Source organism: Centroberyx gerrardi, chromosome 23 (genome assembly GCF_048128805.1).
Source record: "Centroberyx gerrardi isolate f3 chromosome 23, fCenGer3.hap1.cur.20231027, whole genome shotgun sequence".
Classification (NCBI taxonomy): Eukaryota; Metazoa; Chordata; class Actinopteri; order Beryciformes; family Berycidae; genus Centroberyx; species Centroberyx gerrardi.
In genome coordinates, this window is record NC_136019.1 from 6,661,750 (window position 1) to 6,681,129 (window position 19,380).

Consider the following 19,380-nt stretch of genomic DNA (forward strand, 5'->3'; position numbering starts at 1 on the left):
CTTCTCTCACCTGAACGGCTTCAAGCCCTCATGCTTTCTCACCATCTAGTCTCGGATGGTAGTTGATGTGTAGATGCACTGTGGTTAACGTGTCGGTAATCCAAAGGCGCTTGGCTTCCCAAATACAGCTCAGCACTAAAAGCCGTGCTTCAGGGGCGACATTTGGAGGTGATGACGATTATTTTACTAATAATTACAACTGACAGGATTTTGTCATTATACTTTTATTCCTTACAGCCCACTAAGTTGTCCGCGAAAAGTTGTTTTTCCTACCGATACACGTAGGGCTGGGTGATAATTCAGTATTATATGGTGATTTTTGGGATATCGTGACACACAATTCTGCTGTCTAAATTGATGATAACAAGCAAATTTTATTTAAAAACGCTGACAAAATGAGGTATGGTAGGAATATTATGTGAAAATTTCAGTTTTGTTTGACATCACACCTAACATTACCGTTCGGGTTCAATGGGATGATCATTGATTTGATTATTTAACATGTGATTTTGTGTACGTGAGCCATATATCGAAAAAAAATGATGATTAAAATGATGATTATCGTGATATTGATTTCAGCCATATCTCCCAGCCCTAGATACACACATCTTCTGCTCGAGCTCACAAACCCCCTTCTGTAACCATTAAATTTGGTGCATTTGCCCCCACCGAGGGCAATATTGCCACTCTGAATTGCCCCAAACAGTTGCCCTTGTATTAGATCATCTCAGTTTCATTTACTAACAGTGAAGCAGTGATGAACTTTGATAGACGGCTTCATTGTGGAAACCAAGCGCCGAATTCTGAGCCCACAGTCTGTAGTGAATCTGTAGTTGCTGTTATGATTCCCTCCACATCCTCTGTCTTATGACTGGTTCAAATCGTATTAGCAAATTATGCTCATTGTTTGTTTTAACCTACTTGGGAGTGCCAGGTGGGTGGGGTTTGCCTCGCTGGATAGTGGTGTGTACCAGAAAGTTAAAAACAATCAGGATGACGTATTTCAAACTCAATTTCTGCTTTTTTTATACTTTACAACTTGCACAACGCTTGTCAGAGTCGACTTGACAGTAAACCCCGCCCCTCTGGTTCTCTGAGTGCAGCGAAAAACAAACGCCGGGAGTTATTTGCAGATACGATTTGACTAAGAGTCCGGTCTGTCTTCTCTCTCCAGTGTGTCACGTTTAACATTATGCTTATTTCTACAAGCATAGGATGACTTCTCTCATCAGCTGTCCCTCTTTTCTCTCTCTCTGCCTTTCTCTCTGCTCTTAACATCATAATGTCACTAACCACCCATCCCTCTCTCCCTCGCTCTCTTCATGTCTTCCCCACCTCCTTCTCTCCATCTCTTCTATCTCTATTCTCTCTATCTCCAATCTTCCTACAAACCCCTCTCTCTCTCTCTCTCTCTCCAACCTACTTCCCGTCTCCTTCCCTCTCTTCCTCGCCATTTCCAACCCTGATGTACAACCTGCCCCCTTTCTTTCTCTTTCTCCAATCCTTTCCCTCTCTCCATCTCTCTCTCTCTCTCTCTCTTCACTCCTTCTACCCTCCGCTCTTCCCTCTTTCTCTCTCTCTCTCCCCACTTCAGCGGGAGGCTCCTACTTCATGATCAGTCGTTCGCTGGGTCCAGAGTTTGGGGGGGCGGTGGGCCTGTGTTTCTACTTGGGCACCACCTTCGCCGGGGCCATGTACATCCTGGGAGCCATCGAGATCCTTCTGGTGGGTTGTGGCTTCTTCATCGTCATCATTGTCATCCTCACCATGCCTCTTCCACACCTTCACCACCCTTATGTCTATCGTCGCTTTCGTTAGCGGCGTTGTTTCACTCCAGTGTTTCCTCTGTGATTTGGATTTTGTCTTGCGGTGGGGAAATTTCAGTTTTGGTTCCTCATCCGTTATGTTTTTGGCCTCAGTTATGATTCTACTGCAGGTTGCAATGCTAAAAGTGTGTTTTCTTTGTATCATTTATCATAGTAAATAGATTATTTAAAAGTAGTCAAGGCGCCCGTGCACAACCGCTTATAACCAGGTCCTGGTTGGTCGCAGGAAAACTTGAAAAAAAAAAAAAATGTCGCCTGCACTCTGTTTCTTCTTATTTTATTTTTCTTTCTTATTTTGTTTGCTTTGTTTCGGCTGTCAGGTCTTCCTCAGCATGCAAATTAAAGTATTTATAATGACATCAACTGTAGTCATTACCATAATTGATTGCTTCAATCACATATTAATACAACCAACAGTATCGTAGTAGTAGTAGTGTCACAATGTCAATATTATGTTAGAATTCTATTTACAGAAAACAAGTCAATTCAAAATCTTTATTTAAACCATTAGAAACAAAGGAGTCGCAGGAATACAAAATGGTCAATATAAAGAAATGATCCAACCGCACACTGTGAGGCTTTGCTGACAAAATACTCCCATCTTTATTTCTCTTATAGCATTTGCAAAACAGGCTTATGAAAGGAGCGAACGACGCGTTTCGCTTGTTGCCTCCTCCGGTTCGCCTAAGATACGAGTATTTAATCAGCGAAGCCTCACAGTGTACGGTCGAATAATTTCTTTATATAGATTATTTAAAAGCTTTACATCAACCGTGTTTTAGAGGCTACTTAGAGGCTAAATAATACCGTTTTAATTTCCCATGTTCTCTAGCTGTGGTGAGAGTGCTCTTGCTCTGCTGAATGAATACAGAGGAAACACTGACGTTGTAATCACCGACATTTTGCCGGGTGCCATTATCGTCATCTCATTATCCTCCCATTATCATGTACTCAGTTATTCCTGTTGTAGCTGCAAGCGCCTACAAAATGATGCGTATGTCAGTGGTTACGTGTCTGCTTTGCACTTTTAAAATAGACTAAATAGCGTGTCGTTCCATTCATTAGCATGACTCATAAAATTGTCCATCCTTTGTCTAGTCTTTCTCTTTTCTGTTTGCACTTTGTCACTCTCTTACCTCTCTCTCTCTCTCTCTCTCCCCTCCCTCTCCACCAGATGTACATAGCGCCCCGGGCCGCCATCTTTGTCCCGAGCGAGCCTGACGGCGAAGGGGCGGCCATGTTGAACAACATGCGGGTCTACGGCTCGATCTGCCTCCTCCTCATGTCCTTGCTGGTCTTTGTGGGCGTGAAGTACGTCAACAAGCTGGCCTCCATCTTCCTCGCCTGCGTCATCGTCTCCATCCTCTCCATCTACATCGGAGCGCTGGTCTCCGCCTTCAAACCGCCAGAGTTCCCGTAAGTGTCGGCGTGTGAGAGACACAAATGACCAAAAAATAGAATAAAAAATAAAACCAAATCCCCACCACTCTTGATGAATTGATGAAGCCTCTCAGATGAGTGGTGAAACGTTGTAAACCCTTAAATTTTAAGTACAGTGGATTTTGTTGTTGTTTTTTTGGACATCTTACTACCTGGATGACTGAAATGCATCTACAGATAAAGACACAAATGTTGATTTTTTTTTTAAAGGGAGTGTGCAGTCTCTCCTTAGTATTGTTTTCTTTACTGAGGCAGTAGGAAGGCTGAGAGGCACAGAGTTGAGACAGAGGAGAGAAGGTACTGCTTGGATTCAATCTGGGAAAAACATGAACATTTAAAGCTGTATTTCACTTTGGTAGGACATACTCACCTTTTTCCCCACACATGCCTCTATAGGACAGCCAGTGTCCATGTCTATCATGTATACAAACAGTGCAGAATCGACCCTGGTGATATTATGTTACTCTGCCACCAGGGAGAATAAAAATTATTCATGATTTAAATGATTATTTTTGTCTGTTTTGGTGGTTCTGGTAATGACTGTAAATCCCCTGGGCAGCTGATGTTGTACTCCGACTGCTCATTAACTCCCATGGAGATGTGCGTGCTATAAAATGGAAATGTTCTTCCAGAGTAAAAAAAAATTGCTGTCAATCTTCTGACTGACCTCCTTTCATAAGTGAATTCAGATAAACAAGGTTCTGTTTTAGATCGAGTGCAGGGAAGTTCTGTTTCAGCAGCAGGATTTTCTCTCAGCTCTCTGTCTTACTTTCCCTCACTGCTGACGTCTTTCACTCTTGATTGACGCCTGAACTGACCAATCCTGTCGAACCGCACTCTTCTGACTGACCAATGGGGTTCGCTAATCCTGTCCGCAGGGTGTGCATGCTGGGAAACAGAACCATCAACGGCCACGCTCTCCACGACAGCCACTGTGCCAAGACCACGCTGCTGCAGCTCAAAGAGCCAATGGGGAGCGAGGACGCCAACCTCACCTTCACTGGAGGTGGGTACCGGGGTCAGATCAATGTATTGGTTTGCCGATGTATCGGACGGATTCTGGTCTTTGATGAAATATTGGCCAGTCATGTTTCCACCGCCATGTTCTTCCCTAACCTCAGCTATATTAAAGTCTGCAATGAAATTAGATTTTCTTTCCACTTTTTTAATTATTAATTTAATTGTTCAATAATTCATTACTTCATTGTTGTTCCCTGCTTATTGCTGTACAAGGTCACGGGGGTAGGGCCTATCCCAGCATGCACTGGGTGTAAGGCAGGGAAACACCCTAGGGCGAACACAGATACAGTCACTCACATCCGTACCAACATAAATCCCCTTTGTTCCCCACAGCAGAAAACAGCACCGCGGTCCCGACCTTTGACCCCGGCCATGTTTCTGTGGAGAAGACCACGTCGCTATGGCAACAGTTCTGCGAGGGCACGGAGCTCAACTCCACCTGCGACGACTACTTCACTCACAGCAAATTCTCCCAGATACCGGGGATCCCCGGCCTGGCCAGCGGGATCATTACAGGTACGGTGTGTGTGTGTGTGTGTTACAGAGGATGTGTAGTCGTATGACAGCGCATACATATATAAAGAAGTTAATTCCAAAATGCTATGTATCCATTTTGAAAAGATTTTGCTACCTGAAATTCATCTGTTAATATTTCAGAAATACGTATGACTTCATCTTCAAAAATCCAGCTATTTTCTAAGCAATTGTGTTAAAATGACTCATTACTTAATTAGTAACCACTGATGTGCTTTGCTTTCATGCCAGCAATCATTTTGTATGAGCAGGTGTATGCAAAATGGTCTCATTATGAAACAAATCTCTTACAAATGGGAAAATGGTGAGAGAATTATGTCACATGTGGTAGCATTAATCCAGTGTAAATGAGGGTATTTTTCTCTCTTAAATATGAACATGGGGGTGAGGATTTACTTTCAGTTCAGTTAAATTGGATTGGATGGAGAGAATTGGATTAAAACACTGGAAGCCATTTGCCAAAAAAGTTCCAATCTGTGAAGAAATTATTGATAATTGTGGCTCTATCATTATTTTGTGAATTGCAGTTTCAATTTACATTTTAATAGAAACATTAGAGCCACAGAGCTACACGGGAAATGAAACCCAGGCCAGGTGTCGGTGTGTGTGAGAGAATCCTCGAGGTGCGCTTTAATTAGACTGATGAACACTTCAGCAGGCTCAGAAGTGGTGACATCACTGACGCAATTTATCAAGCATTCATTAGGACAACAGAATAACAAGAAAGAAGATGACTTACACAATAGAAACATAAAACTATATCATGTCAAATACAAATTAAAATCAAGTGCAATCAAATTTATGCCGTGCTCTTTTAAATTGTGTCGTTTCTTTTTATTCTCATTCCATTTGTGTTTTATTCCTGTAATTTGTGTTAAGAAAGGTGCTCTATAAATACTTTCTTCTTCTTCTTGTTCTTCTTCTCCTACTTTTTCTTCTCTTTCTTGTTCTCTTCTCCTTTTCCTTCTTCTCCTCCTCCTTGTTCTTCTCCTTCTCCTTGTTCTCCTTTTTGTTCTTCTCCTCCTTGTTCTTGTTCTTCTCCTTCTCCTGCTTTTTCTTCTTTCTTGTTCTCTTTTCCTTCTCCTTGTTCTCCTTTTTGTTCTTCTTCTCCTTCTTCTCTTTCTTCTTGTTCTCCTTTTCTTTCTCCTTGTTCTTGTTCTTCTCCTTCTTCTCCTTCTTCTTCTTCTTCTTCTTCTTCTCCTTCTTCCTCTTCCTCTTCTCCATGCACAGAGAACCTGTGGAGCTCCTACCTCACCAGAGGGGACGTGCTGGAGAAAGGTTCCCTCAACTCCTCTCACATTGCACACCCAGCAACCAATCAGCGGCCCTACGTGTTCGCTGACATCACCACCTCCTTCACCCTATTGGTCGGCATCTTCTTCCCATCTGTCACAGGTACAGACTTCCCGCTTTTCTTTGATGTGTTTGATACAGTTCACAACTCCCTTGGTGTTCTTGTAATGCTAAACCGAACACTAGGCTCAGGCGATATCCAAGATGTAAATATCACGATGCTGTCCCGCCAAAATATCGCGATATACAATATTATCGGCGTTCGCCAGGAGGGGAGGATGGGGGGGTCAGTCGGGTGTTGGTCTCAACAATTTTCTCAACAGCAATACTAAAACAATTTAAAAAATGTCCTTCTAAATTACATTAGCACTATGATTATTATTCTTTTTTTTTTACTATACTACCACTAGTACATTATGGGTTTATAAGTTTGCACAATTGTGATCTAAGCAACACTTATATATTTGATACCGTGGAAAATATTGCAAATGGAACGTAAAATGAACAGAAACTCAATTGTTTGTGAAAGGTTATCGCCACTCGCCACCGCTCCATTAATAAAAGGTATCAGCGGGTAGAAAACAGTGGGTGTGATGTATTGATGCTGACTTCTTCTGTGGCTGGAGGAGGAGGAGGAGGAGGAGGAAGCGCTTCATCTTGACTTTATCATGTTTCTTTTTCTGTCTGGCCTCCTTTCATGGATATTTCTGCACCCATTCACTTCGATTTTTTCCAATTTAGTTCACTTCATTTGAATTGATTTCAGTTCCATGAGCTTTATTGGCATGTACTGTACTTCAAAATATCGCTGTTAACATGCGAAAACCTTGTTAACTCCGATTTTGGTGATTTTCATGTTTTATCTTCAGTTGAAGGATTACATGCTCCTCTCTGGTTTGAGAAAATGTTCCGACTTCTTGGGCTGATGAAACTCTTTCAAAATTCATGAAGAACCTGACGAAGCCTGTTGGCGAAATGTTTGCTGAATTTTTTTGCACAAATATTATTATAAAAATTGATTATTGGAAAAAATACTGGACTAAGGCTTCTTGGTGTGCGACAAACTTCTTCATTTGTGAATTTATGCGGTTCCCCTTTTCGTCAGAACCTCAGCTACACCCAGCAACGGAGACAAACCTTTCAAAACTCACTGGATAAATTAAAAAATGCATGTTAGTCAAGCTAAAATCAAGGCTGTTTTTCCTAGTTTCTAAAAAGTTGACATTTGGGAGATGTGAGATTTTCACCTGACAGCAAAATCAGTTATGGTAGTAACAAAGCTATTTCGTAATAAATAATAATAGTACTAAGTAACTAACTAAGTAGAACTAAGTAATACTACTAATACTAGTTATTCTCTGTTAATTGTAATGATTTCCTCCTCTTCCTCAGGAATCATGGCCGGTTCCAACCGGTCGGGGGATCTGAAAGACGCCCAGCGCTCGATCCCCATAGGAACCATCCTGGCCATCCTCACCACCTCCCTCGTCTGTATCCTTTTGTCATGTGACACATTTCATTCGGCGGACGCTTTTTATCCAAAACAACTCACGGTACCATGAGTACCATACAGTTTCAGCATGGTGTTCCCAGTGGAAATGGAAACTCTGTTCTACACTTCCTTATATGTTTCTACTAATTTGCACAGTTATAACAACATTCTTTGTAATATAACAAGTTTCTAGCTACTACCATTTTATTTGTACTGTTGTGCCATACAAAGTCAAACTGCTACTTTCTGTGTGTTTGAAAAGTGAAAGAACATGACTAGGGTTTAGATTTCATATAAACAAAGATCAGTCATATAAATGCCATAGCTGTAACTACTTTTTGTGTGTTTGCAAAGTTAAAGATCCTGACTCGGGGTTTAGATTTCATATAAAAAAAATCAATCTTATAAATGCTGTTAAATGAAATGCTATCCTCTTCTGTATCAGCAATACTTTTGTCGGGGGCAGGAGATAGACTTTGAGGTCATGTTTCTCTGTTTCACCACTCATGCAGTTGCCGCTCGTTGGTTTTGTAGAGCAGTATTGTATTTCCGTGTGTTGTATTATAGCAGTAATACCCCAGAGGATGTTCTTTACGGCGAGGCTGAGCTGTGCCACCAGGGTCCTCAAATAGAAATGTTGGAATCGACTCTAATTCTGATTCCAAGTATTGGGAATCGATGGAGTTGATTCCAATAGTCGATTCCAGACAAAATACCGCCACGCTACCGATGTGTGTGTGGTGTAGAATTAGGCATTTTCTCAACAGTCAACGACAGTGTCTAATACCTGGTCTGATCTCTGCCTCTCCTACTCTCTCACTCTCTCTCAAACTTGAGCCACTGGTATGTTTATCAGAATTGACAGAGGGGAATTCGGCTCTGGGATTGACTAGTATGCGCATGCAGGGAATCTACATTTTCTGTGCTGTGTGGAATCGACTCCACAGCTTTGGAGTTGATTCTCGATTCCCAAATGCTTCTTTTTGGAATCGACTGCCAGCCCAGTTATCAGTGCATGCACACTGTCCGAAAAGTTTTCTTCAAAGTGGCGTACGTATACAATTGGGTTGGACTGTATCTTTGACCAATGAGATCGCTCGGCTGAAAACTAGCCGTTATATAAGCACTTTTCAGTCTTCTGGTGCGTGGGAGAAGCTCAAGACAAATTTCCATTTCCACCATTGACGATGAAGTCGGTCCAGTCCAGCCCAGTCTGTTCATGTAGGCACGCTTTGACTATGCAACAGTGTCTGTAGAGCACAGAGGTCCCGCCCCCGCCGTCTTGCAGGAAGCGTGGGGATTTCATAACAAGCGGTCCCACGCATTCCGCTGGTCTTAGAATCCCCCGGCGAAAGCAGCAAGTAGTCAGAAAAAAGCCCAGAACAAAGTTGCTCCTTAGAGATTTATTTACATTTCACATTTTTACTTTTTAGGCATTTAGCTGTTAGTCTTATTCAGACCGAATGGGGACTCAGGTCACATGAGTTGGACTCAAGTTAGACAGAATTTTAATTGCTTGAGACTTGACTTGATGCATGAAGAGAAGACTTGTGACTTGGGTTCTGGTGACTTGGGACTCGACTCTGACTTGTACTTTGATGACTTGAAAAGGTTTCTAAAGTCTTGACTTGAGATCTTGTGTTTGTGTAAATGACCCAGATTGAAAGTGATGAGATTTGTTCCAGCAGACGACTGAATTTAAATTCTGTTTTCTGAATTTGTATGGAATGATTGAATTTATTGAAGTTGAAACTGATTATAGAAATCAAACTCATGATGCTCTTACTTCTTACTTAAGTTTTTATCCTATTAAAACCATATTGCATTGAAAAGTCCTAGATATTTAGTTTTCTTTAAGATATTAAATTGATACTGGACTCTTGATTTGTTCTGACTTGCTGTTCTACATTTAGACTTGAGACTTGACATTAATGACATGGACTTGACTTGGTAATCTGCATTTAGACTTGAGCCAGACTTGGGACTCGAGCAAAGTTGACTTGGTCACACCTCTGCTAAAAGTAATATTTTAGTCTCTCTGCATTGTTATATAAGCTCTGAAACAGATGGGAAACTGTCAAGAAACGCGATTTACAACACGATTTTCCAGAGAAATACCTTTTAGACCCTTTGAATTGATCAAAATTTTACTGCTTTCAACATCTCAACAACCAAAGTGCTCCGGCAAAAACTGCTAGGTCATCATATTTGAGGTAATTTTGGAGTTTTTAAGAAGCCTGTCTCTTTATTATGATGCAGCATTGTAGCTGTTTTCCCTCTCTTGGTAACGTTAAGTCTTTATAAGCCACTGTTGAGTTCTATGTGTTAGTTTTTTTCATGTGCTCTGTTTTATCGTTTCATGATTGTCACTTTAGTGCCATTGCTCGTGTGTTTTCTGGTTTGCAGCGTCGGGAGAAAATTGTATTTTTACTCTTTTGTGTAGATTTATATCCGTTTTATTTTATTTGCCTGCCGAGTGTCTTGTTTTCCTGAGTGCCGTCCCTCCAGACCTGAGCAGTGTCGTTTTGTTTGGGGCCTGCATTGACGGAGTGGTGCTCAGAGACAAGTCAGTATACCTCTCAGTGTGTGTGTGTGTGTTTATCTGTGTGTGTAATCTAGTGATGGGTGTGTCTGTGTGTGTGTGTGTGAAAGAGAGAGAAAAAGCTTGTTTCAAATGTGTGTGAGAACAGTGAGAGTCTGTAAAGAAAATAAAGTGGATCATGTGACAGAATGTGTGTGTGGCCCGCTGCAGGTTTGGAGACTCTGTGAAGGGGAACCTGGTGGTGGGGACGCTGGCCTGGCCCTCCCCCTTGGTCATCGTGATTGGCTCTTTCTTCTCGACGTGCGGCGCAGGCCTCCAGTCGCTGACCGGCGCGCCCCGCCTCCTCCAGGCCATCGCCAAGGACAACATCATCCCCTTCCTCAGGGTTAGAGACACCGTTTTTTTTAGATTTTATTAAACTATTTTCAGTCTAGGTTTTACACTCTTCGCACATCTGCATATATAATACATTCTTTTTCTTTATTTGTGTGTGTGTGTGAGGAGAATATAAACATTTCTTCTTCTTCTTCTTCTTCTCCTCCTCCATATCCTTCTTCTAATCTCTAAGCAAGCAGAAACAGTAGTGAATGACGAGACTTTGTTCTAGTTCTTCTCCTGCTTGTTGTTGTTCTTCTCCTCCTCCTTTGTCTTTTTCTCCTGTCTTTCTTTTTGTTCTTCTCCTCCTTCTCCTTCTTCTTCTTCTCCTTCTCCATATCCTTCTTCTAATCTCTAAGCAAGCAGAAACAGGAGTGAATGACGAGACTTTGTTCTAGTTCTTCTCCTGCTTGTTGTTGTCCTCCTGCTTTGTCTTTTTCTCCTGTCTTTCTTTTTGTTCTTTTCCTCCTTCTCCTCCTTCTTCTCCTCCTCCTCCATATTCTTCTTCAAATCTCTAAGCAAGCAGAAACAGGAGTGAATGATGACTTTATTCTTGTTCTTCTCCTGCTTGTTGTTGTTGTTCTCCTCCTTTGTCTTTTTCTCCTGTCCTTCCTTTTGTTCTTCTTCTCCTCCTTCTCCTTCTTCTTCTTCTCCTTCTCCATATCCTTCTTCTAATCTCTAAGCAAGCAGAAACAGGAGTGAATGACGAGACTTTGTTCTTGTTCTTCTCCTGCTTGTTGTTGTTCTTCTCCTCCTCCTTTGTCTTTTTCTCCTGTCTTTCTTTTTGTTCTTCTTCTCCTCCTCCTTCTTCTTCTTCTTCTTCTTCTTCTTCTTCTTCTTCTTCTTCTTCATATCCTTCAAATCTCTAAGCAAGCAGAAACAGGAGTGAATGATGACTTTGTTCTTGTTCTTCTCCTGCTTGTTGTTGTTGTTCTCCTCCTTTGTCTTTTTCTCCTGTCCTTCCTTTTGTTCTTCTTCTCCTCCTTCTCCTTCTTCTTCTCCTCCTCCATATCCTTCTTCTAATCTCTAAGCAAGCAGAAACAGGAGTGAATGACAAAACTTTGTTCTTCTCCTTTTCCTTGTTCTTCTTCTCCTCTTCTTCCTCCTCCTCCTCCTAATCCCTAAAGAAGCAGAAACCGGTGTGAATGATGAGACTGCCGCTGTTTTTTTCACGCTACTGACTCAAGTGTTTGTGTGTGTGTGTGTGTGTGCCAGGTGTTTGGCCATGGGAAGGCCAATGGGGAGCCTACCTGGGCCCTGCTGCTGACCGCCCTGATAGCCGAGCTGGGGATCCTCATCGCCTCCCTGGATCTGGTGGCTCCCATCCTATCCATGTGAGACACTGATGTTTCTCTGTGTGTGTGTGTGTGTGTGTGTGTGTGTGTGTGTGTGTGTGTGTGTGTGTGTGTGTGTGTGTGTGAGAGAGAGAGAGAAAGAGAGAGGGAGAGAGAGAGCGAGAGAAAGACAGAGAGAGAGAGAAAAATAATCCAGAAACACAGTGAATTTGTAACATTATTAAATGACAAAAAACTACAATACCTATTAGGTGAAATTCCAGACATGTTACATAATCAGTTTGATCTGCATTTGTTTACACTTATTCTTAAGTTGGTTATAATCATTTTGTTTGCTTATGATTATTAATGTTTGCCTTCATTGTTTATTTAAGATTTGGCAACATAAGTATTACTTGTCATGCAAATAAAGCTGATTGAAACAAAAAAAGAAAAAAGAAATTGAATTGAGAGAGAGAGACAGGGAGAAACTGTGGATCTCACTCTTCCTCTCACCCCCTTTATCACTTGTGCTTGTGTGGGCTGCTGCCTGCTGGCTGTAGATTTGTGGTGTGTTCAGTTTCATTGTTTGTTGCGAGTGTGTTTGTGTGTGTGTGGGTGTGTAGGTGAGTCCTGTGAGTTTTTAAGGTATTTTTAGTTACATTTTCCTCCGTTTTTGTTGTGAGATGTTTCATGAAAGAACATAAAAAGTGAAACTCGCCCCACTCTCTCTACAGTGTCACGTCAGTTTGTTAGTAACATGTGATCCTAAAAACTCAGGAGCACATGTGCAACATGAGAGTCAAGGAAGGGGTGATCATTTTTAGTTATGTTCACAGAATATGTGTTTCTAAGTTTTTTTCAGGCACATATTTGACTTTGTCTCCTGGCGAAAAAATTCACCATAGGAACTTGTATCTCTCTCTCTTGCGGTCTCAGTTTTCAATTTTGATTTATTTTTCAGGACTGCTTTATTGGCATGGCTATTAAACAGAAACAGTACGGCCAGAGCAATATACTGAATATGAAATTTCAAAATGTCTCTCAAATTCAAATAAGCTTTATTGGCAGGACAAGTTAATTTGTGTTGCCAAAGCATTTGCAAGAATACAACCATCAACAATAAACAATCATAGAAAATAAATAATAAATTTTTCTCTCTCTTTCTCTGTCTGTCACTCTCTCTCTCAATTCAATTCAAATGAGCTTGCATGAAATACTTAATACTCTTAATACTTAAGATTAAATACTTAATCTGTTGCCAAAACAAAACGGTGATAATCAATGAAAGTAGCAATATTAACAATTAAAATAATTATTTATTATTTAATCTCTCTCCCTCTCTGTCTCTGTCTCCTCTCTCTCTCCCTCTCTCTCACACTCTCTCTCCCTCTCTCTCTCTCTCTCTCTCTGTCGCGCTCTCTCTCTGTCTCTGTCTCCTCTCTCTCTCTCTCCCTCTCCCTCTCCCTCTCTCTCTCTCTCTCTCTCCCTCCCTCTCTCTCTCTCTCTCTCTCTCTCTCTCTCTCTCTCTCTCTCTCCAGGTTCTTCCTCATGTGTTACTTGTTTGTGAACCTGGCCTGCGCCCTCCAGACTCTACTGAGGACGCCCAACTGGAGGCCGCGCTTTTCCTACTACCACTGGTAGTGCTACACACTCCAAACGTACACACACACATACGCTACACACAGACAAACACACACCACACAAAAACCACACACACACACACACTCACTGATCTGTCCCTTGTCTGTGTCCAGGACCTTGTCATTTTTGGGGATGACTATCTGCCTGGCGCTGATGTTCATCTCCTCTTGGTACTACGCAATCGTTGCTATGGTGATCGCCGGCATGATCTACAAGTACATAGAGTACCATGGGTATGTTGCCATGGAGATGGATTCCCCCACATGATTGTACATGCACGGCATGGTCAAGAGCGGTGTGTGTATGTATACGTGTGTGCATGTCCTTCCGTATATACATACATGTGTGTGTGTGTTAGTGTATCTGTGTGTGTGTGTTAGTGTATCTGTGTGTGTGTGTGTGTTAGTGTATCTGTGTGTGTGTGTGAATCAGCTATATTTTATGTGGGTGTGTGTCATTGGAGGTCACAGTAAGTCTTGGATAACCTATTCGACTCTGTGTACGCATCTCCATAAATATGTGTGTGTGTGTGTGTGTGTGTGTCAGAGCGGAGAAGGAGTGGGGCGATGGGATCCGCGGTCTGTCGCTCAGCGCCGCCCGCTACGCCCTCTTGAGGCTGGAAGAGGGACCGCCGCACACCAAAAACTGGAGGTACTGAACTGCATCGTGGACATTTTTCATTTCATTTCATTAATTCCAGTCCACATATAGGAGCTATATAAACAGAAATTAACGTTCACAGGCGATCTAACCAGGAAGCATACGCAAAACAAACAGCTGGCAGGCAGCTTGGATAGCAACATACTTGTCAAAAATTCATTTCCAGGACAGGTAGATAGATGGGGAACAAATGAGACGAGGTGTTTATTGTCAGTTTTAAAGGATGTAAATATTACGATTAGGAAGTGACGTGTGTGACAATCTGTGTTTTGGTGAGGGGAAGAGAAATCTGATTTCAAATTTTTAAAGCCAGGTGTAAAAGGCGCCAAGATGCTCTGTATGACAGAAGAGTATATATAAACAGACTACAACTATACAGTTCATTCAAAGACAAAGAATTGTTCCAGTGGAGCAGCATTGGCATAGCTGATAGCAGCATTGGTGTAATCACAGATGTACAAAGTATGAAACAGCAAATCATGGATGAATGACAGATTGCAAAATACAAGACCTGGTTGCCATCATTTTATTTGCAGTTCACTCAAAGTCAGAATATACATTGAAACTGCACTTCACATAATAATATAGAGCCTTCATTGTCTGTAATTTGTTGTGTAGAAGAACCTGCTCATGGCAAAAGCTCTCAAGTTATTTCATTTTGAGGAAGATACACTTCCTGAATCGATTGAACTGAAAGTGCTTTGACGCCGACTCTTCACCCTAAACACACACACTTACCCCCCCCCCCTTCTTCCTCTCCAGGCCCCAGCTGTTAGTCCTGCTGAAGCTGGATGAGGACGCCCATGTCAAATCCCCCCGCCTGCTGACGTTCGCCAGCCAGCTGAAGGCGGGGAAGGGCCTGACCATCGTCGGCACCGTCATCCCCGGAAACTTCCTCCACAGCTACGGAGAGGCTCTCGCCGCCGAACAGGTGGGACTCCACATCCTTACAGCGTTCCTGAGCTCACGGAAAACCTGGAAAAATTGTTCATAACTGTCTTTTTTTTTTTCAACCGGTTAGGTGTTTCATGTAAAGGTTGGTGAAGCTGTAGATGTAGTTACCTTGGAAGGAAAAATAACACTTAAGTCCCAAGGGAAAGTCGTAATGAAACCAGTGCAAGACCTGCGGCATTTAAAGCAGCTATTCAAAAAGATGATGCCAAGTATCGGTTTTGGAAATGTTGCTATCTTCTTTATCTCTTCAAGATAAAAGAAATAAAAATGGCCATTCCCATTCCAAACATTCCCATCTACATATTATCTCTCTCTTTCTCTTTTCTGTGTGTGTGTGTAGGGGTGTGTGTGGGAGCTGATGAGTTTTTGCAGCTACTTTATCCTCTGGATTCAAGAGCATCAAAAGTCCCATTCTCTCTCTTTAACCTCATTTTGTAGCCATCGCTCGGCCAAATTCAATATTTTTGTTGATGTTTTATGAACATTTTATATAGAATTTTAGAAACATTTGATACTTTGACAAAATGTGTTCTGCAAGCTGAAATTCCATTTCGGCCTCGCCTCCAGAGGGCGTTTATGTGCAGATTGGAATAAGAAGAAGGAGGATTGGAATAGACAGAGCCGCAGCGGATTACAGCAGTCAGAGTCAAACAGCTGAAAATATGACAACATCATCAAACATGCAGCATGTCTTAAACTGAATCCCAGTCCATTTAAACTGGTTTAAAATACTGGTGCCGGAAGCTAAACATGGAGCTATTTGGCTTGTACAGCCGACAAAGACAGACACCCCCAAAAAAACCCTGTTGACCTCCCTCCTGCAGTAGCATAACATTTTTAAACATTATATTTAGTGTTGGTATCAAAGTCAAAATTCTGGTACTATGACAACACTAGTAGGAAAACTTGCATTGCAATCTCAATAGATTTTAATTCTTTTTTATTCTTTCCCTTTCACTCTGTCCTGCTCTTTGTTTGTTTCTTTGTTTTTTTCTGTCTGTCTTCCTTTCTTTCTGTCTGCCTTTCTCCCTCCCTCCCTCCCTCCCTCCCTCCCTCCCTCCCTCCATCTCCGACCCTCAGACCCTGAAGCACCTGATGGATAAGGAGCGTGTGAAGGGTTTCTGCCAGTGCATCGTGGCCCAGAAGCCGCGCGACGGCATCAGCCACATGATCCAGTCCAGCGGCCTGGGGGGGATGAAGCACAACACGGTGGTGATGGGCTGGCCTCACGCCTGGAGGCAGAGCGAGGACCCGCAGTCCTGGAAGACCTTCATCAGTGAGTGGAAGACGAATGGAAAGGGAGAGGGAAAAAAATACAAATCTAAATACTTATCTTCAGTGATTTGGACCTGTCAGATTTGTTAACGAATCAGTAAGCCACAAGAGGTCGTGCTTTACAGTGATTTTATAACGGCTAAGAAGAGTTTTTAGCTGTTCCAAAGTTGTATAAAACTGTTATTGAACAGTGGTAAAAAGAATACAAATGTTAAATATAGTACTTATCTTTAATCAATGTTAATTAAATGTAATAATAATTAAATGTTTATTCTCCCCCAAGCGATAAAGTTCTTGAATGGCAGCTAAACAAAGTGGTTGCTAAGCAACACATAAGTAGTGGTATTAGTGGTGATTTTGGGTTACCACATTAATATTGAAATTAAGAGTTATGCCGTCACAGGTGTGTTTTTTGGGGTATTTTACAAGGGCTTGGAATGTTTAAGCCAATCAGAGCTGAGGACTGGAATTATCTATTTTTATAATAATCTTTTTTTCAACCAATAAAGTATTTAGTATTAAGTGTTGGCTGCTGGAAGACCTACTTAAGGAATAATAATCAAAAAAATTTACAAAATTCCTAATTATATAATGCAGTCAGCCAAACAACACCTAGGACACTTAAATAGACTGCTTACTTTTATATGAAAGACTGCAGTCTCAAAAACGTCTTGGGGAACTGTTGCATCCATTGCTGCGGTCGATGATAAGCTTGAAAGTTATTTACTTTAAAGTAAACTTTCTTTCTATTTATTTTTGATGAATGCTGCCTTATTAGTGCTAATCCCGCCCCCTGTGACCCCGAAAGGAATCAGGTTCTCAGGTCGAGGAGAATGAGTGAATTTGACCGGGAAAAAATCGGTGTGAGCCCGGCATGTAGCAGAGTCTGTTTTAGCTGATAGCAGCCTGACGGCGCCCCCTGTCTCTCCTCCAGACACGGTGCGTGTGACCACAGCGGCCCACCTGGCCCTGCTGGTGCCCAAAAACATCTCGCTGTTCCCCAGCAACAGCGAGCCGTGCGCAGAGGGCTACATCGACGTCTGGTGGATCGTCCATGATGGAGGGATGCTGATGCTGCTGCCCTTCCTGCTGCGCCAACACAAGGTAGGCCCGTGTGTGTGTGTGTGTGTGTGTGTGTGTGTGTGGGAGAGAGACTGTCTTCCTGTTTATGTCCGTCAAAGTGTCCAGTATGTGACAATGTTAGTGTTAATCCACTTTCAGGTCAATCAATTCACAAAGAAAAAAGAAACTGCGATCATTTGCTAATCATATTTTTTCATCCTTAATTATTTTGTGATATTGTAATTATTTTTTATCTTTTTTTATGTCATTTTACTAGACAAATTCTGCGTTGCTTTTGCTTGTAGTTTTTTATTTTGTCCATTCATTTTATGTAAAGCACTTTGAGTTGCATTCTTTGTATGAATGGCGCTATAAAAATAAAGTTATTATAATTGGATGGATATGGCAACTTTTGAAGAAGTTCCACTGACTGAATTAATGGTATTGATCCTCAGCCTGCTGGTGTGGATTTGAAGTGTTTAGTATTGATTCAGTAGAACGTCTAAATGTCTTTTTGAGTTCCTGTCTTGCTTTCCTCCAGTGAGAATATTGCTCGATGTCTAACCGTTGCGTCTGAACGTTCCCCCCTCCCCTTCCCCAGGTGTGGCGTAAGTGTGCGATGCGGATCTTCACGGTGGCCCAGATGGAGGATAATTCCATCCAGATGAAGAAGGACCTGGCAACCTTCCTGTATCACCTGCGTATCGAGGCCGACGTGGAGGTGGTTGAGATGGTACGCCGCTCAGGACTTGTGCCTTTTTCAAGTCACATTTCAAGTCGCATCTGTGTCACATATGAGATATTCAAGATACACTCGGCGTTCCTAAACGTTATGGAATATGACACTTGCCCAAAACGTTTTTGAAATGCCGTGAGGATGTGTAGATAATCTTCCCTTCAATCTCTCATGTGCAAATGTAGGTATCTTTGAAGGTTATCTCAATAACCCAAATAACAAATTTAAAATACTTGTAGCGAGCCAAAACAAGACCTGGGACTGATCTGGGACATTCAGATTAATTGTTGCACAAAAATATGATCATTTAACCGAAGCAAGAACAAAATTTCTCACTAAAATTTGTCATGTAGTTGTATGTATAGAGGCTATACTGTCATAATTGCAGGGATTGTCTTATTATAGCAACTGCATTTAGCGAATATGTTTTGTGTTGCTGCATTTATCCTTTGTCTCTTAATATCTTAACTGTGCGGCTTTGGCTGTTGTTTTGGACTCTGGAAGCAAGGCAAACAACAAGAAAAAAAATGTAGATGGACAATTAACTGTAATCTTCTCTCATCATCTCTTCTCTTCCTTTTCTGCTCTTCTGTTCTCTTCTCTGATAATTTCTTTTCTTTTTTCTTTTCTCCCTTTTTTCTGTTCTCTTCCTTGTTTTTTCCTCTCTTGTCTGATGTTTTCCAATCTTCTCTTCTTTCATCTTTTCTTTTCCAATCTTTTCTTCTTCTTTTTCTCTTCTCTTCTCTCCCCTCTCCTCTCCTCTCTTCTCTTCTCCTCCTCTCTTATTTTCTCTCCTCTCTTTTCTCTCCTCTCCTCTCCTGTCCTCTCTTCTCCTTTCCTCTCCTCTTTTCCTCTCCTCTCTTCCCTTTTCTCTCCTCCTCCCCTCTCCTCTCATCTCCTCTCCCCTCCCCTCCTCTCCTCCCCTCTCCTCTTTTCCTCTCCTCTCCTCTCTTCCCTTTTCTCTCCTCCTCCCCTCTCCTCTCCTCTCCTCTCCTCTCCTCTCCTCTCTCCTCCTCTCCTCTCCTCTCCTCTCTCCTCTCCTGTCCTCTCTTCTCCTCTCCCCTCCCCTCCTCTCCTCTCCTCTCCTCCTCCTCTCCTCTCCTCAGCATGACAGTGACATCAGTGCGTACACGTATGAAAGGACCCTGATGATGGAGCAGAGGTCTCAGATGCTGCGACAGATGAGACTCTCCAAGTCCGACCGGGAAAGAGAGGTAAGCCTGGGTCAGACCGCAGGACTGTTCAAATCTTGA

The 19,380-nt window shown here is 42.1% G+C and overlaps 1 protein-coding gene across 3 annotated transcripts in view; it reads left to right on the top strand.

The window, feature by feature from the left end:
- Nucleotides 1–19,380, top strand: part of slc12a6 (solute carrier family 12 member 6) — a 41,987-nt gene that overhangs the window by 14,724 nt on the left and 7,883 nt on the right. For 2 of the 3 annotated variants that reach the window (XM_078291608.1, XM_071901365.2), the window contains exons 7-23: nucleotides 1,595–1,725; nucleotides 3,001–3,242; nucleotides 4,145–4,272; nucleotides 4,623–4,802; nucleotides 6,051–6,215; nucleotides 7,506–7,604; nucleotides 10,114–10,171; nucleotides 10,358–10,532; nucleotides 11,738–11,856; nucleotides 13,338–13,436; nucleotides 13,554–13,673; nucleotides 13,987–14,091; nucleotides 14,863–15,031; nucleotides 16,135–16,330; nucleotides 17,264–17,433; nucleotides 17,993–18,124; nucleotides 19,234–19,341. In XM_078291608.1, coding sequence (XP_078147734.1) covers nucleotides 1,595–1,725; nucleotides 3,001–3,242; nucleotides 4,145–4,272; nucleotides 4,623–4,802; nucleotides 6,051–6,215; nucleotides 7,506–7,604; nucleotides 10,114–10,171; nucleotides 10,358–10,532; nucleotides 11,738–11,856; nucleotides 13,338–13,436; nucleotides 13,554–13,673; nucleotides 13,987–14,091; nucleotides 14,863–15,031; nucleotides 16,135–16,330; nucleotides 17,264–17,433; nucleotides 17,993–18,124; nucleotides 19,234–19,341 — 2,396 coding nt within the window. Of the gene's footprint in view, nucleotides 1–1,594; nucleotides 1,726–3,000; nucleotides 3,243–4,144; nucleotides 4,273–4,619; nucleotides 4,803–6,050; nucleotides 6,216–7,505; nucleotides 7,605–10,113; nucleotides 10,172–10,357; nucleotides 10,533–11,737; nucleotides 11,857–13,337; nucleotides 13,437–13,553; nucleotides 13,674–13,986; nucleotides 14,092–14,862; nucleotides 15,032–16,134; nucleotides 16,331–17,263; nucleotides 17,434–17,992; nucleotides 18,125–19,233; nucleotides 19,342–19,380 lie in introns of all 3 variants that reach the window. The other variant, XM_071901364.2, reaches the window with a different exon arrangement.